At 45.6% G+C, this 18,790-nt stretch overlaps 1 protein-coding gene across 4 annotated transcripts in view; it reads left to right on the top strand.

Moving 5' to 3' along the window:
- BCAP31 (B cell receptor associated protein 31) overlaps nt 1–18,790 on the top strand; it is a 197,334-nt gene that overhangs the window by 106,703 nt on the left and 71,841 nt on the right. For all 4 annotated transcript variants that reach the window (XM_078664576.1, XM_078664575.1, XM_078664577.1 and 1 more), the window contains exon 3: nt 17,859–17,959. In XM_078664576.1, the coding sequence (XP_078520702.1) occupies nt 17,859–17,959 (101 nt within the window). The remainder of the gene's footprint in view (nt 1–17,858; nt 17,960–18,790) is intronic.

Genomic DNA, 18,790 nt, shown 5'->3' with positions numbered 1-18,790 from the left:
GTGCAATAATTTTCATTTTAGCGTTAATAGGGGAAAGTGTTTGTAATTACCATAACGCTAGATGGGGAGCACAAAATTTGAAATTTTTTTTTGAAAAAATGTGCAACAAATGTAAAGAAACGTTATCTCGTGTTGGACTTGCACTTAGATGTTGTATTTCAACGTGCAAAGTGGTGCCATGAGATTTCATGTTGTCTCTGTGTCCAAGACCTGTGTGACTACGTTTGGTCCAGCATCATACCAAGTAAACAAACTCATTCAGAAGAACTGGCACATTGTAAATACAGGACAATTCAACTGGCCAAAACTACGCTTTGCCAATAAACGAACCAAGAACTTACGTGATATGTTGGTCCATACTCGCCCCAGACAAGCCATCCTAACCAAACCAATTAGGAATGCCCACATGGCCCCTGTAACAGGACATTACCCATGTGGTTCATGTTTGGCCTGCAAATCAACCACCAGCTCAAAGACATTACAACTTTCCCCCACATTGAATTGGACACAGAGACAACATAGCAACTGCAATTCACCCCATGTGATCTATATGGTCACCTGTCCATGTGAAAAGAAATACATCGGGATGACTTGCAGGAAGGTGAAATTACGAATAGGGGAACATAAAAGTAATATTCGCCTAAAAAAGAACACCACTAAACTCTGTTCCCATTTCGTTGAGCAAAATCACAGCATTGAGGACTTGAGATGGACTGTCATCGAAAAAATACCAGAAGGCACACCCAATGTTGAAAAGGTACTGTATGAAAAGGAACAACGTTGGGTTGACCGTCTGAAAACGAATCAGTATGGTTTAAATGATGAAATCTCATGGCACCACTTTGCACGTTGAAATACAACATCTAAGTGCAAGTCCAACACGAGATAACGTTTCTTTACATTTGTTGCACATTTTTTCAATTTTTTTTTCCAAATTTTGTGCTCCCCATCTAGCGTTATGGTAATTACAAACACTTTCCCCTATTAACGCTAAAATTAAAATTATTGCACTTGAAGAAAGTTAAACCGCTTAATTTTGAGTTTAATCAGGTCACTCGATCATTTGCAAAGCAGTCCTCTTTCTAGCGCAATGGCCGATAACGAAGAAAACGCCATCGGAAGCGTGCTCCCAGCGTCCAGGAGGCAGAGCCAGCACAAGACGCGGAACACGCTTCCAACGCGGGTGAGTGTTTCCCCTACCGCTCGCTGCCCCAATGCCACTGGCAGACAGCAACCTCATTATTACCCCCCTCTTGGTATCTTTATAGCCTGAGACTTAAAGTCCGTACCTCCTGACGGGACCTGGTAACAATTACCTAAAGGTAAGACCTCACATGAGGTAATTGAGCACCAAACACTCGGTACGAGTAGTATTTTCATAATACTTCCGTTTTCCCTATCCAGGTTCATTCTGTGTACACCCTAAATAGAGGTATGATTTAAAAATAGTTATACAATGTCACAAATGATTTAGCTTTTTGTGCACTACGTACCGCTGATACACCACTCCTTGATTTAACTCTCCATGATGTCATTTATGTTGTTTTGTTTCCTAAAACTTGCATATGTCTCTAACGTGAGCGTATAACTTTTGAAAAAAACACAATGCATGTTCTTAATGACCACGTTTTTTAACAGAAAACTGTTAAAATGCCACCTGTCACCCCCCCTTTTTCCTTTCTAATCCTCTAGGTGACTATTCAGAACCTACATGGGTAAGACTATTATGTTGTATAGACCCACTATTGTCACAAAATAGTGACAATATACTTTTAACTGTGTGTGTTTATTGTTGTCCTGACGAATGCTCTTAGACCCAAGGGCCAAGAGAGCAGAAACATGTTGACGTTTTTTCTGTCCTAATGACCTATGCTAAGGATTCCTAATTATCCCCAGAGCATACCCTTATATTTTAATTAGTGGACCAGCGATTTGAATAAAATACAGTATCGCCTGGAAACTATTTTACTCACTTTTTCAGCTTCAGTGGGGTCACTCAAACTTTCTCTGGACACTGCCACGATAAAACCAGAGATCGCCTCGGGTGAGGCTGGCAAGATACTGAATGCAAAAACCCAATGACTGTTGCCATAACGTTTGTGTGGGGCGGAGAACAACATATACCGCTTCTCGTAAAACACAACGTTTATGAGGGTTTTTCATCATATTTCAATATATCTCTTGGAGTAAGTGGTTACAAGTGTCCTATCCTTTTTGATGAAACTTACCTAGTTATGGGGAACAGATAGGACACCCATTCCTCTTCCCTCATTTTGATGAAATACTCATGGCTGGCAGTTGTCCATAGTGAAATCTAGAGAAACGCCGCCTAAGTTCAAGCATGCTATGCTGATGATGTGACCTGCCGAACTGTGACACAGTTTGCAGTGTATGGCCCTGCTCAGACTGAGCAACGTACAGAAGCCAAGCTGAGCCTCCGACGCAGCCTTCCAATAGTATGGTCTTAATGATCCATGTTCACCTGGTACTACTACATATTTGCGGTGTACCCAATATGGCCTCTCGCTGAAGTGCATATTGAGAAAACGAAAACAGACTTAACACCCAATGAAGGGTTGAAGGAAAAGAGACCATGGTGTCAATGAACATTCAAATTATAGACTGACCAACTGTCCATATTGTATATTCCTTGCTTTTACCTGTCAGTACCACTTATCTGGGTCAATCGATCAGTAGACGTTTCGATCCCTCTTTGTCACCTGTGAGGTTATCCAGGAAAAGAGGGTAGTGTCTACTTTTGTTCCCCTCCCCCTCTCCTAGTAGAAAGCTCTTTGCACCCACATCCTCTCCCCGTGAGACACAAGGCCTTCTCTTGGTGAACTATTCTGATAACATCTCTCTTTTCCCCCTTCTACATCAATTAGACTTGTTTGAACATCTAATGCTACTGTTTTATGAAAAATATAGGGTTCTTGATTATTTACTGTTACTGTAGTCCTCTACTAGTGGAGACTTGACTTTCAGCACTTTTTATATCGGTTGATTTTTTGTTAGCCGTTGCTACTTTCAGTTTGTGTTGCACACAAATACATATTTATAAAAAATCATAGCAACTTAGACCGATTTTTAGAAAAAAATAATTCACTGCTGTAGTTCCAGCCTGAACTGAGTTTGATTGAACTGTCATCTCCCACAGTTCTGTGTATCTGTGTTTTCTCCCTCATGCTGGAGCTGCAAAGATAACTTTGCAAGATACCTCCCACCTCTTGCACACGACTGTGGGTGTCGGGGGAACTGGTGGGGAAGCAAACATCAGCTCGCCATGAAGTCCTCCTCAGCTGACGAATGAAGGGCAAGTGGTATTTTAGCTTCTTCAGTTTGTCCATTCAATTTTCCCTATCGTCTTAATATTGAAGGTAGGAGCCTTTGTTCTTCCTCCCACTCTTGGCTGCATGCTTAGGGCACCTGTACAGTTGTTCAAGGATCCTGACATATGTTTTCCTGCGATGTCCACTTTGTATCTGTGTCCACAGTTGAGTCGTTGTGCTTTTCAAGCTCAGAATGACAGGATTGGCTGCTGAAGAGTGTATAGAACTGTTTGGTGTGTAGTGCAATAAGTTCTTGGGTAAATAGAGAAGCTAGGATCCATAAAGAGTTCTGACTTAGACATGGAGTTTTGAATAAGCACCTTTTTTAGGTTTCGCCTGCACAGCATGATTAAATCTATTGTATTTAACATAAATCTTAAGAGGGGCTTACATCCCGTCCTTACTTTACATTGGTTGGTGTGCTTACCACTTATTTTTCCTTAGTTTTTTTATTGGTTGTAGCATGCCATTTCATTTTGCTCTTCAGAGTGTTCTTATCAGTATCCCAGGGCCCAAGTACTCCTTTTCATCCACATCAAACTTCTTTCTGAGAGAGCCTGTCAGCAGCTCTGCATGTTTGTTCCCTCTTCCCTAGGTGCAGCAGCTTGTGTTCTCATTCTGGCCTGGCTTCTACGCCCTCGCCCATGTGTGACTTGATTCGCTGGAGCATTCGCTGCTCCACAGAACAATGAACTGGAGTTGTCTGCACGCGTACATCCAGCGTGCTCTCTGTTCACGAGTGAGCTGGTGAGAGGAGGTGCGCACTGTAAGTTGCCTTCGCGTGCCACCCCTGTGCTCGCGCCCTAGCTGGGTGAAGTCAGTGGCAGAGCAGAGACTCCGTTGCCAGAGCAGCATGGCTGTCTCACAGCGTCCGCACACAGCCCCCGCAGCAGCCCTGCTGCAGCCCATTTCAAGACGGCCACAGTGTTGTTACATTGCCGACATGTACAGTGTATGTAGTTCTTCATCAGTGTCCATGTTAACTGTGGCCTTCAGTGTCAGGACAGTACCAAGAGGTAGCAGGACATGGCTTGCGTGGCAGATTTCAGCTGGAAGGTTTTGCAGCTCAGGGTCCAAGCGCTCAAGTTTGACCTCCCTTCATCCCTCCTGCATGCGTGTGTTCTCACGTGAACAGTCTGCTCATGATTGAAGAGTTTTATATAAAAGCCACCTTATTTTCACCAAAACATTGGATTTTGCTGCCAGTGAGGGATCCTTTCTAGACATGTGTCTGAATTTTATGGTGAACTGTGTCCTTCATCCTTGTTAACAGTTCTTTTCAGCTAATAAAGGGGTCGCTTTAGATCTGAGGGCACAGCACGCAAAATGTTTAACATAACTCAGAACTTGCCTGTGTTCTTTCGGTTCCTCTTCTCTGCATTAGTTCTGCCAGAAGCAGAGCATTCTACCACCCCTGTTATTTTACCCCTGGGCATATCATCCACAACTCGAATGTTCTTGTGGTTATTTGCAGTACATTCAAGTAGCTTTCCGTACGCTGTTCTGCGTTTGGCTTCATCCTTTAATGGACGTTCTCTTCTTCGGCCCACGTATCTTACATTAGATCGTTTTGATTTACCGTTTTTTTTTATTGTTTTAGTCTTTTTTTTTTTTTTTTTTTTTCATTGTTTCCCTTTTATTTATTTTTAAGCACAAGACAGTGCTAGCGCCCAATGGCTTGCAGGTTCTGATTGTCTTTACTTTTTACGTTTTGCCTTCACAGTGCTTGCACCGTATATTGGATCTTCTCCCCACTTTCCAGCAGAAGCACCTGTGCAGTTCCACTGTACACTCTGCCCTCAGTGTGGTCTGGGTTCCCCCACTTTTAGAAATAAGCGGCGCCTCGCCTCTCGGATGTGCAGTGTTACATCCTTTTATCCGAATGAAAGATTTTGCTTTCCAGAAGCAGCTTTACACCCCCAGCAAACCCTTTTTGCACCCCCTGGCTGGTGCCCACTCCCCTGATGGACATCTTTACAACTGCCCTTTTCTAAGTGTCAGCCCGCCTGTTCACCAGGGAAAGAATTGTTTATTCCCATGCACCATCTGTACCCCACTCCAAACCTTTGCAGGTTGATTGTTCCCCGAAGTGACACTTCATGAAACACGCCCCTGCCTTCTCCCGGTCTGTGTGATGACAGAATTCACAGGACACCCAACCGGCTTCTGTAGCTACACCCCAAAAAAAGTGATATTACTTTATCACAGTACCCTATTTTTAGGTTTCGCCCGCACAGCGCTTGCACTTTGCTTTTGACATCTGTTGTATTTAATATAAATCTTAAAAGGGGCTTCAGTAACTTATATTGCACAACTGCTCACCATGCTACAACCTTCAATAAACAGCTTTTTGTTAATCGCATAGGTGACACCTATTGCATTTACAAATGTTTGTTTATGAATGGGCATCCAATGACGTGATGCCTGGTGAGATGCTGTCGGTTTCCTTGTTGCTACCAAAAATGAGTCGTGCTGCAGCATTTTGTACACCGCTGCAGTCCATTGGTGAGATAGTTGGTTAGGCTCTTGTAGAGAATTGAAATAGCCGAGCTGCTAGAATCTAAGCCTTTGGACAACAGTTGCCCCGTTCTTTGAAGGTAGACAATAAATACTTGTTTTGATATTGGGCGGCATAAAGAAACTTGCAATGGACAGCTTGTCCGCTTGGACTGTAAGAGTATTCATACACAATGCCTAGTTTGCGTGCAGAGTTGGGTGGGGCTGGCGGTGCGCCGAGGTCTGAGCCACCAGCTGCAAGTCCATAAGATTGCTTTCCAAAGACTACAAGTTTGGACTTGTCTGTATTCAGTTTAAGATTATTTGAGTTTATCCAGTTGTAGACTATACAATGTACTTTTGTTAAGTTGGATTGGAGATGCTCGGTGTTCCCTTCCAGCTGCATTATTTGAGTATCGTCTGCGTACGAATAGAAGTTAAGGCCAAAAGGTGGCTTTGAGGTAACCAGAGAAGCTGCGCAGTTATTTAAAAGGGTTGGGTTTAAAGCTGATCCTCGTAGCTCCTTGCATGGGATGTATTTATTTTCTGTGCGAAAAGGGACCAGGGAGACTGCTTTGAAACCGGTATCCCAAAAAGAAGTTTTGCAACTGAATGCAGGTTTTTATTTTGTATTTTTTTTTAAAAATATTTTATTGGGGTAAAAACAGTCATATAATCAGCCACATTGAAAACGACACAATTGCATCAATTCACAGAACAAGCAGGAAATTAAGGTAGCATACAATTCGTCATATGGGTCATGCTCTGGCCATAGTCAGCTCGATGGTCGGAGACACACAGAGTTCGCCTCTATACTTGTTCCAGTGGCCCCATTTCTTATCCCACTTCTTAGGGCAGCCTCTGACTTTGTATACAGTTTTCTCAGCGATCATGCAACGATCCATCTCAGCCATCCAGCCCACCACCAGCGGCCTCTCTGGAGTGCCCCATTTCATAGCAACGGACCGCTTGGCAAGGAGGAAACCCAGAGCCACCCAATGTAGTTCCAGTTCAGTCAGGTCATTAGGGCCCCATATATTCAGGGCACACTCCTTTGGCGATTGGGGGACTGTCTTACCCAGGGAGCTACCCATCTTACGAATGGTTCCACCCCAGAAGTGTTGGATTAACGGGCAGTCCCATAGGATGTGATAGAAGGTGCCAGGTGAGCCACAGTCTCTCAGACAGGACTTGTTAGTGCGTCTACCAATTTTGGCCAGTGTTAAAGCCGACATGTAGGCTCTATGTAGGACCTTCAGTTGGATCAGTCGGAGTCGATGGCAAATAGCTGCCTCTCTAGGGGACATTAAGGCCGACTGCCATTCCCCATCGTCCAAAGAGCCCAGGTCGTCCTCCCATTTAGTCCGCAGAGTTTGGAAGGAGTTAGGGAGATTGTTACAGAGCTTGCAGTATGTGTAGGAAATGGCCTTCACAGGGAGAGGTTCAGACAGCAGTCTATCCTCCAGAGGGGAGGACTCGGGTATAGATGTCAGGTCGGGGATTGCAGTGAGGATGGCGTGTTTGATTTGTAAGTAGCGAAAGGATTCAGTCGGTGCAAGGTAGTGTTTGGCCTGCAACTCAGCAAATGTCAGAAGTTTGCCCTTATGTATTAGGTCTCCCACCGTTGAAATCCCTATCGTGTCCCACCTAGCGAAACCCTCAAGGAAGCAAAGGGAGCCCAGTCGCTGGGAGGACCAGAGGGGCGTTGCCCTGGTGAGTTTAGTTGACCATCCCATACACTTGTTGACCCTGTGCCAGATTGCAACCGTATGTGTCATGGGTCCCGTGTATCTATTCCTGACCGCCTTACTGTAAAGGGATTCCATATATCCCTCCCTTCCGGTCTGGCATCGATCAAGGAGAAAGGCCGGATTCAGGGGTGGCCCATGTATCCAATGATTAATCGCCATTAGTTGCGACGCCCAATAATAGAGGCGCAGATTAGGCAAGGTGATTCCCCCGTCGCACCATCCTTGAAAGAGTTTTGTGAAGGGCAATGCGGGCCGCCCCGCCGTCCCATAACAGAAGACGGATATCACTCTCCACTGCATTAAAGTAGGAGTCGGGGATGGGGAAAGGACAATTTTGAATGGCATACAAGAAGCGCGGGAGCACCAACATTTTAAAGAGGGCCGCTCTGCCAGGGAGGGAGAGCGGGAGGGACCGCCAATGTGCTACGTCACTATGTAGTCTTCGCAGCGGCCCCAGCAGATTACGATCGTGGAAGACCCTGGGGTCTGATGTAACATAGATACCAAGATACTTGAAGCCGTCTGTGGCAACAGCAATAGAGAACCCTCGGGGCAGAGTGGGCGGGGGTCCATGTAGCATGCATAGGGTTGATTTAGACCAATTAATAGAATAGCCCGAGTATTTTCCGAAGTTGGTCAGGACATGAAACAAACTATTAATAGAGGATTTGGGGGAGGAGACATACACAAGGATGCCATCGGCGTAGAGGGAGATTTTGTCTGTTATCTCCTCAGTCCAGTGGAGGCCTCTAATGGAGACGTCCGTGCGGATCCAGTGGGCCAATGGTTCCAGGGTGAGGGCAAATAACAGTGGTGACAGGGGGCAACCATGTTGGGTTCCCCAATGAAGTCGGAACCGGCGAAGTGTGGTTGTTGACCCTGACTTGGCCAATAGGTCCGTGTAAAGGAGCCGAACCCAACGGATGAAGTTTGGTCCGAAACGGAACCTAATCAAGACCTCAAAGATAGGGCCACTCAATCGAGTCGAACGCCATCGTGGCATCAAGGGACAGGATGGCTGCTTCTTGCTGAATAATAGGTTGCCGACTCAAGACATTGTTTACCCGTCGTAAGTTTAGGGCTGTGTTGCGTCCCGGAAGAAAGCCCGATTGATCATCATGTATTAAGGAGGGGAGCATGAGGAGGAGACGGTTAGCGAGAAGTTTAGCCAGGACTTTTGCCTCTGCGCTAATCAAGGAAATCGGCCTATAGGATCCGCAGTCAGTGGGTGGGTTATTTGGCTTGAGGATGACCGCAATGGATGCTAATCGTTGATCAAGCGGAAGGACACCAGCTTCGCAGCTCTCCTCAAACATGTGTTTTAAATGGGGGACAACTCCTGTAGACATGCCCTTCAGAAATGCGATAGGGACCCCATTGGGGCCCATAGCCTTGCCAGAGTTAACGGCAAAAAGCGCCTTAGTCAGCTCTTCTGTCGAAATAGCAGCGTCCAAGGCCTCTCTATCAGTGTGTATTTTAATTTTTTATGCTGATGGTAGCGAGGTGTTAATACGAATGGGGTGACCCAATTAAGTCAAAAGTACCTGGGTATCAATTGGTTCCCTGTACCAATTGATGGTAGCGAGGTGACTCGGGAGAAAAGTTGAGATTCCATATTGAATGCTGCAGACCGGTACAGTAGGAGAAGTGTGGCGTCTCCTTCAAGAGTCACCTGGACGTTATTCACGGCAGAAGTTTGCAAAGTTTCTGTACTGATCAAGGGGCAGAAGCCTGATTGAGACACGTGGAGGACTTTGGAAAATGCTATAAATGCCGAGTTATTGATGGATAAGATTTTTCGACAATGAGACTGGGCTTGTAGTTGTCCATGACTCTAGGATAAGGTGCAGGTTTTTTTTTTTTTGATCGGTAATTAATGTTTTTTTTTTTTAGTAGATGGGAGCTTGCCAGTGGTAAGAAAGAAATTGCTAATGTTCTCCAGGAAGGGAGAGATTGAAAAGAAGAAACGTAATGGCCATCATGGGCAAGGGTCTGGAAGAAAACCGGTAGACTCCTGAACAAGGTGTCTGTTGGACAGTGAACAGTAACGGCTGGCGAAGATTGTGCAAATGGTGTACAACTTATGACTCTTACAATGACGACAGTGCAGAGGTGGCAACCAACGGATGTGTCCTCAGCAATGCTGTCATTTGTTTAGGAACTAGCTGTTTTACATGTAGGCGTGTGCGTGTGTGTGTGTGTGTGTATATGTGTATATATAGCAACTCATGTCAAAAGTTTACATTTTGTTCTGTTTAGCGAATGCTTTCCTGGCAGCACCATCCAGCTTTTGCTTGTTTTTGTAGCAGGTGACTCATCTGATGTCTGACTTGTGGTAGCATGATCAGAGAACACTCTTTAGCCACTGAGGAAGCCAGAGGGCCAGAATATTCCGAAGTAGACCTTATATTCCACTTTTTGGATTTAAGTAGCTGATGGTGAGGTGGCCTTTCTGCATCCTTAAGTGTTTTGGCGGGAAAAAAATGATCTTGTGCATCACTTGGGATCATGTCCAGCGTGCAGACGTACAGCATTTAGTTTGTGGATAGTGGATAGTTTGTGGATATTCTTGCGCACGATCTTCTGATTTTTCGAAGAGAGATTACTTGACTATAGTCTCGGAAATGATGATCAGGAAAAACACTGGTTTTAGTCTAAAATAAAAAAAAGGGAAAATGCAACAGCAGTTCTTCAGTCACAAACTGTACTTGTAGCAAGAAAATGAGTTTTGAACCAAAAAGTTTGTTGAAAAGTTTGCAGGCCAGAGGATTCCCTTACACTAAGACGGAGTAGAACATCTGTCCGCTGGATTCCTCTGGGAGGAGTGGGGCATGTTCGCCTCTTCACATTAGTGGCTAGAGCAATGACCAGACTTCATATATGTGATGGCTGTTGTTTGTTGAGGTTCTGTACGACCTGTGATGTTGACTCTGATAGCCGAGGCTCGACAGTGGTGAATAAGCCAAGTGCATGAAAAAATGAATGATTTCTAGTTCATGAGGTTGTGATTCATTCTAAAAAAAAATACCCTCACCCCTATTTGGAAGGGGGCGTTGTTTCAAAGCATTTTAGTCTTATGTTTTGCTGTTCGGTGTATAATCCCTTCCATTTATTCCCCACGTGATACTCTTTGCTTGTGATAATCTCTGCCACGTTGCCGCTTAAGTGCAAATCTTTTCCCACTGTGAAATTGCCTTTTCTTTAGTGTGAAAGACCAGTCATTTTTGCAGCAAGCTTGTTTAAGGTTGCCATTGCACAAACCTAACGCAATCTTTATTTTGAGGAAGTGGGTAAAAGTTTTAGACGGACAGATATTGTCTAAAATCATTCATGTATGGAGTTGCATAACAGTTGTGAAATGAAGATCTAAAAAATGTGACTCGTTAAACCAGAGTTGCTTTGGCTGCTGCCCGCTCTTGCTCAACCTTTGCTCTTTAATGTTCTCATGACCACAGCATTCCGCTGTTTTCATCTGTGATTTGTTCCTCCACTCTGTCAACTTTTATGTTCTTGATAAGCTCCCTTTTAAGACTGAGTTTCTACGCGGATGTCAATGTTGTAAATGTCCCCATGTGTTTCCAAAATTGATTTTTAGGGCAAGGGGTGTTTTGATATCTAGTGTTACTGTGTATTTTCTGATGAACTGACGCTGCTGTAAGATCCCAGTTGGTAATACTTCCCGCCGTGGTCGCCACTATGGGGGTCCATGTCATGCTGTTTGAGTTAAGTGTTGCTGGTTAGTAGGAGCTGAGTGTGGAAACATGCTCTTTTTGTATCGCTACACAGGCTGTGCTTGACAACGCTGGTACGTGCCATCGCTATCCATTTGCACTTTCCTCTTTATTCAGCTCCTATGGGTTGTCCGGTGTAGTACATATTGGTGTTTCGTGAGGGACTGAACGTTTTGCTCTGAAGTATGTTGAAATGCTGGTCGCACAAAATAAACAAAGTATACTTCGATCTCTACTTAAAATAGAAACATTTGAAAAAGAATCTCCGAAACATGTATTCTCAAGGAATGTTTTAACTGCTTTGAAGTTATCTAATGTTAATATTAATTTGTTACAGTCATGGACACCCGCTCAGCTGAAGCTTTTTAAAGCATTTTACTCCAAGACTCAGATTTGAACTTGACTCTCAGCATTGCACTAAGTTGTCTTTATATAAAAATTTCACAGAATCTATAGTCTTTAAGAAAACGCAACAGTATATTAATTTTAATTTAAAGCATGGGGCCAGGAGATTGATAGTGCTGCTCCGATTTGGGATACTTCCTGTAAAAACAGTTACATATAGGCGGCTACCAAAAGAAGAATCAAGCACTATCTGTAACCTATGCGATGGTGGGGAGCAGGACGTGGAACATTTGCTGTTCACATGCCCAAACGTGACCGTGGTAAAGGCAAGAAAAAGGTTCTTACGACCAATTTACACAAAATGTAGAAATAACTCTGTACAGGAATTGATCATACTATGTAAAGCTCCGCCAAATGAGTTTGTCTGCTACAATCTATACAAATTTTTAAAACCTATTTTAACTTTGTAGTAGAATGAAAACCTTTCTTTTTAACAAAACTGTTTACAATTTTATATTATGTACTGAATATTTGTGGTTCTCTGTGGAGAACTAAACCAAATTAATGAACTTGAACTGAACAAAGTATACTGTACTCAAACAATAACTCTGAACTTAAACGTAGTTGACACCTTCAAAAAATGTTTTGGAAATCCTCCCATAAACTACATTAAATTGTTACCTATTGAGTACCTTTTTTTTTTTTCTTCTTCATCTACTCAAAGTATGAAATGCTGTTTCATTCCCTTTGTTCCATACAATTCGAGGCATTGCTTTGTAATGGTGCTCAAACCTTTGGAGTGCTGTTAATGTCTCTTTAAAGTCCCATCAGTCCCACTTCTTGCAGGTTTTAACTTGCGTTCACAAGATCTAGTGATGTTATTCACTCGTTCATAGGGCTTGAGTTTAGTGAAAGCAGTGTCCGAAGATGCCAAATAAAGGGTAGAGATGCATATTGTTGTGCATAATGCTCTGTAAAGCCACAGTTTGTCATCCTTACAGGCAGACTGCTTGAACAGTCAGATTTCTTGGAGTCCCTTGCCCTAGTGGTTACATGGCCATCCTTGGACCCTTTGTGAATAATTTCGGCTATCTCGTAATCCCAATCTAGTATGAAAGTCTGATCTATTTTTCCTACCTTAGCTATCCTTATTGTTCCTCGGATTCTCGGTTGCCCTATGGAGGTAGTGGCTGGATTCCGTAATCTTTAAGGAACACATCACCAAGTAAATAAAGACCGGCTAGTAACAGTTTTGTGTACTAAAGGCATTCCTCTCATGCCTGCCGATAAAGCCCTCCTATTCTTGCCTCAGGCGGGTGGAAAGCCCCCAGGCTCCACACGACCTCCGTACCATTAAGGGCATTCTACACACGGAAGTACCCTCTATCCATGACCTCAATAAATATTACCATAAGACCCTCTGCCCTGCATTTTGGGGTCTTGTTAGAAACGGGATCTCTGGCTGGCCAAGGTTTGCGCCAAGGTCAGTCAGAGACCACCACTTCCAAGTCAGGGCAAGGGAGTCACACACCAAGATAACCCCCGCTCACCCTCTAGGTAACGTGGCGCGAGCAGCAAGGCTAATCTCGGTGGCGATGTGTAAAGCGTTTGCGCGCGCACCCCAGCAGCAACACCCTAGGCCCACCACAAAGGAAACTCCACACAAGGTTATATCAAAAATAGCCTTTGTATTATAATAAAAACACATTAGATAAGACACACACTTTACAATGTGCCAACAGGCACGGGCAAGATTTACAAGGGATTATGTACAGGACAGGACCACCTGGACCACTGTTAGGGGTATGCACTTTTCAGAAATAATATTTGTAGGTATAACACTTAGCACATAAACATAATGACTGTAACACAGAAATAGTAAATGTAGCATACAACCAGTAACTACTGGTAAAGGGTAAATACCTCCTACGCCACCCTAAACACTGTAGGGAAATCACGCAGGGAACTAGGACCTTAACATCAGGACCTATGGAAGGAAAACCATCACCTAAGCAAGTCACATTTAGCAAAGGCAATAAAACATCAACAATCCTCTAAGCAGGTCACTTTTAGCAAAGGGAAATAAAAAGCATAAAGAATCACCTAAGCAGGTCACTTTTAGCAAAGGGGATAAAACAAACCATTACCTAAGCAGGTCACTTTTAGCAAAGGTAACAACAAACAATTGCACATGAAACATTAAAACACATTCAGAGGTGCAGGTAGGACATATGCGCAGAAATCACATGAGCAGTAAATCATAAATTGCGCAGGGTGCACATGGCACAACACTAGAAATGTCCCCCAGGCCAACTGGCCTCGCAAGGGCTGGATTGCCCTGAGTCTCAATGTCAGGGAAGCTGCGCAGGCAGCACAGAACAAAAGCCTAAACGTAGCAACTGTCCACTAAGTGCTGGAAAGTTGTAAATACTGCTGGCCAACGTTGGAGCCTCGTGGGCTCAAGAACAAGAGATGGCGCCCAAGAGCCTCTTTGGGGCTCTAGAACCAATGGGGGCGCTGTGAGCCTTCTCTCAGGCTCTGTAGAACAGCTGGCAAAGCAAATAGGCACTAAAGAGCTTCAGTGCTCTAAACAATATGAAAATGCCCCCAGAGCCTCCTATGGGCTCGCAAAGTTACTGTGTGCGCGCAAGAGCCTCTCAGGGCTCGTGAAACAAGAAGGCGCTGTGAGCCTCGAGGAGCCTCTGCGGCTCTAAACAATAATTGGGGGTGGGTGGAGCCTCGTGGGCTCTTAAAACAAATGCCCCTTCGAGCCTCGGGGCTCGTAAATATACAACTGGCCCCCAGGAGCCTCAATCGGCTCTTCTCACTTGGGCCGCTCTCAGGGCCGGCCCGCACAGGGGAGGGGCGGGCACCGACAAAGTGCCCCGACGCCCTCCTCCCTTCCCTCGCTCTCCCGGGCCCCACTCTGCACTCACCGGGTGTTTGGCACGCTGGACGGGGAGCTCTCTCTCCTCGGCGGCTCTGCTGGGGCCGCGGGCGGGGCTCCTCTCCACTCGGGAGCCTCGGGAAAACGCGGCAGGCTGCTTCCTGCTTCTCCGGCGATCTCCTCCTCCCCCGATGACGCGGCGGGAGGCTCGGCCGGCTGGGCCAATCCCAGCGCGGCCCGGGCTGGAGGCGGGTGCTGCTTCCTCCGGGCTGCGGCGGTGATTCCACGGGCAAATGCGGCGTGGGCAGCCGCTCAAATTAATTGAAACGGGTCAATGCCGGGTGGGCACCGGCCTCCTAATTAAAATAAAAAGCGAGGTAGGCACTCGCTATGCCTGGCAAAGCGCTCCAAAGCGCTATAATAGAAATAAAGCGCACCCAGCGCTTAGGGGTAAAATAAAGCGCTCTTCAGCGCTAGGAATAAAGATAAAGCGCTCCCAAGCGCTAAGAGTAAAGCAAAGGCTCCAGCAGGGTCTGGAGGCAGGCAGGGGGGCAAGGCAGGGCCAGAGCCAGCACACTGGGTCTCCAGGCAGGGAGACAAGCCAAGTGGCGGTCCTCCTGGCCCCAGCAACAGCCCCCTCTGGCAAGGATCCTGGAAGAGAACCAATTGTAAGGGGACACAGCCCCTTCTTATACTGTGAAATCCTTTGTTTCAGGGTGCAGGGTGGGGGGAAACCAGTTGCAGCTGGCTTGGGAGTACCCTTGATGGCCCAACCACCCCTTTCATTCACTGGGGAGGCTTGGGTCGTTAGACAAACCACAGGGGGGCGGAGCCAGCATTGTGTGGGGAAAACCCCAGCCCATCCAGGACACAGGTATACTCCTCCCACACATCACTCATGCTGATCTCACACTCACCACCGGGCAGACCCATCCAGACTTCCTGGAGCCTGGCATGCCAGCCAGCTCCAGCCAATCACGCTCCAGCACCCTCACTGCACACATACAGCAATGTCCAGAAGTAGCACTTCCCCTCTAGACACATACATGCCGCAGACACCATCTTGCAGCATTCGCTCTCACAAACTCACACATACCAAATTCGAGCCTGCACTCCCCACACATCAGGAACTAACATGGACACACACATTCCCCATGCATTCCTATGGGAGGGCAGGCCAGCCATACTACACGCACGCACTTTACTCTGGGACACAGGGAAAAAGTGCGCAGAGACCCAAAAATCACTACACAGGGTCACAAATAAAAGCAAAAAGATTAGGGGTGAACCTGCCCTAAGGCCCAAGTCCAACAGGTCTCCACGGACTTCCCTTGTCAGCCCGTGCCATCTTCAAAACTAGATTTACCAGTGGCAAAGCTAACTTGATAGGCAGGGAGGACTATCTGGCTAACCAGCTCACCATCTACAGTGGCTCTCAGCACACCCACAGCCAGGACTCCATTCTACTAGGGATGGAGTACGAAAAAGACACAAAACAAGGCAGCAGACCTCTGTCGTTGCATTCAGGATTTACAACTCCATCCCTGTATCTGTCAGGATTGACCCAATCCTGCTCTAGTTTGTGAAAGACCTGGGAGATGCACCGCTTCAGGTTTCAGTCTTTTTTTTAATGAGTTTTATGGGAACTAGTGGAGCTGAAATGGGCACATGTACCCACCAACAGTCCTCCCACCCCCATGTTCCCATGCAGCATGTTCATGTGTTCAGAAGTCCATCCATGAGTGGTCTCTGCTGTATGGATTAGTAGATCTCCCCACTGTGAAGTTCAGGATTGGCTCCTATTATGCAGGTTAGATGTATATCTCTGCACTTAGCAATCCTAGCCCCGTCTTACATGGCTCATAAGCCCTCTAAAGTCTTGGTTGAGCCTGTATAAAACTGGGCCCAATAGTTTATTATAGATTTGTTTTCTGTAGGCCTAATATATTATACATGTAACCATCCTCTGTCGTTAGAACCCATCCAATCACATGTGGAGTGTCTTTGCATATGAATCCTGCAGTGTGTCACTGCCTTTAGACTAAGATAAATACAAGCATGCACAGAAACATGCATGCATATATACTCCAAACACTGGCGAGGAGGTTGGGAACTGGCACGCCTTCCTCCTCCTCACTGAAAACAGAGACCAGGGATGGCCAAGTCTCTATTGCTCATGGATTTTGGACTGAAAACACCGTGTGTGTTTGGGAAAAGGCCATTGTCATCCAGGTATTGGTGCAAGCTCCTGCACTCAGTGTTCACAGGGCAGCATGGCCTCGGTTGTCAGCTCTTGATAATTTGGTGTGAATGTCAAGAAGGGCGTCGGAGGAGATGTTATCCTAGGACATAGGAGGCAGGATATGAGATGAAACATTCTTGTGGCAGAGTGAAAATAAGAGCAGTGGGGGGTGTTAAGCAATTTGATGTGAAGGGATGGCGTTACCAGCATGCGCTTCAGACTGACTCTTGTCAACCAGCGGTATGAGAGACAGACATATGTGGGACACTGAAGCGAGAGGACTGAAGCAGAGCCCAGTGATTGGCTTGGATGATGACAGTGGTACAAGTGCAAAAGATTGTGCATAGATCCTGAGACCATGCAGAAGAAGCAGTCGGGTGCGGACCTGTTTATGAAGAGGCAACCGATGAAAGGCAGGGAGCCGGGGAGGATTGTCCGAGGCTGATGAAAGCAGCCAGTGGAGGCCAATAATGATAAAGCAGAAAATGGAACATGGTCTCAATCTTTGCCGAAACAATAACTGACCACACAACGTGCTTTGCTGCCATTGACTCCGTATAGGAACCTGCCCGGTCTTCTCAAGGACCAGACAGACTTTCCAAGGATTCCCATTCAAACTGTTAATTTGAGCAGGTCGTGAGATTTGGGAGTTTTTGTGTTCAGGTTCTCCATCAGTGGGGTGCTGTGTTGTCTGCAGTCTGTGTGTACTGAAGATTTGTGTATTTTTTGCATTACCTCTTTCTGCACTGGATCATTCCAGAAACATCTCACCTGCTGGCCTCCATAGCCAGCACACTATGGTGTAACATTCCAGACCCATCCCTTCAGTACGCTGACATTTGCGACCAATCCAGTTTTTTTTCTTCCCATTGACGGCCGTGCCCAGCTTGTGTTGCAGTAATATTTCTGGGAGTGAATGTACTGTTTAGGTATGTTTCAGTCCCCTTTCTTTTGTGAGATGGTCTTGTTTTATTTGCTGCCTCAGAAAACACTGCGTATGGGGGTTATATACTGTTGAGAAACTGACTGAGCTGTTCTGGATGGCTTCTTCTGAGTTAACCCGTGGCTTTTTTGCAGGTGGCAGAAGATCTTCAAGTCCCGCTTGGTGCAGCTGGTGGTCACGTATGGAAACACCTGGTTCGGGGTTCTGATCGTCATCTTGGTGCTTCTTCTAATTGGTAAGGACGGTGGATTTTATTCTGGAACTATCTGTTATTTTACAACCTGTCTTACGCCCACTTTTATTTCTTCTGTGGATCCTGTTGGCTTATTCTCTTCGTCTGAACTTCAACATACACACGTTTCCAAATTACATTTCTCTAGTGCTGCCCCTGAAATATGTAACTCTCTTCCCCCGGATCTACGCAGACTCGCCTCGACGACGGCTTTCAAACTGGAAGCCAAAAGATTCTTAATGAGCAAATTCCTACCATAAGGGGTTGTGGCACTCATAAGGCTGCTGTCTCTTTGTTCCTAGCTCCATGGCACAACTAACAGTCACGGATCGGATCGTATGCATAATACTATACGTTTTATGTGTACCATTGCTTACTGTTTATCATTGGTTTTTATTTTATTTTTTTTTCTTACCACTATTGCTGTGTAGATCTCATTTTGTCCTCTCTACCAACTTATTGTAAAGCGCTCTGATAGCCTTCAGGATCTTGTTTGCGCTATATAAAACTTTATAAATAAATTAAAAAGTTTGTGTGTTCTCTTTACAACAGCCTCCGCTGTTGGAATTGTCTCTCCCCAGAACAGTCTCTTGACACACAATATAAGTTTAAGTGGCATGTGCTTAATGTGCAAAAACTGCCCTCGCCCACAAATTGGGGCATGCTTCATCAGTGTTCTGCAGTGCTACCTGGCTTTCACATCAATCACTGGTGCATTGGAACCAAGTTCACCCATGGGTGGTAAAAGACACCGTGTAGATCTATGCGAGAGGAGTAGCTTACGCTGCAGTGACTTAAGCTGTATGTGAAGCTTTGAAAGGCATCCGATTATAG

Source organism: Lissotriton helveticus, chromosome 10 (assembly GCF_964261635.1).
Source record: "Lissotriton helveticus chromosome 10, aLisHel1.1, whole genome shotgun sequence".
NCBI classification, from domain to species: domain Eukaryota; kingdom Metazoa; phylum Chordata; class Amphibia; order Caudata; family Salamandridae; genus Lissotriton; species Lissotriton helveticus.
The sequence above is the reverse complement of the archived record's forward strand: the minus strand, read 5'-3'. Positions and strand labels throughout refer to the sequence as shown.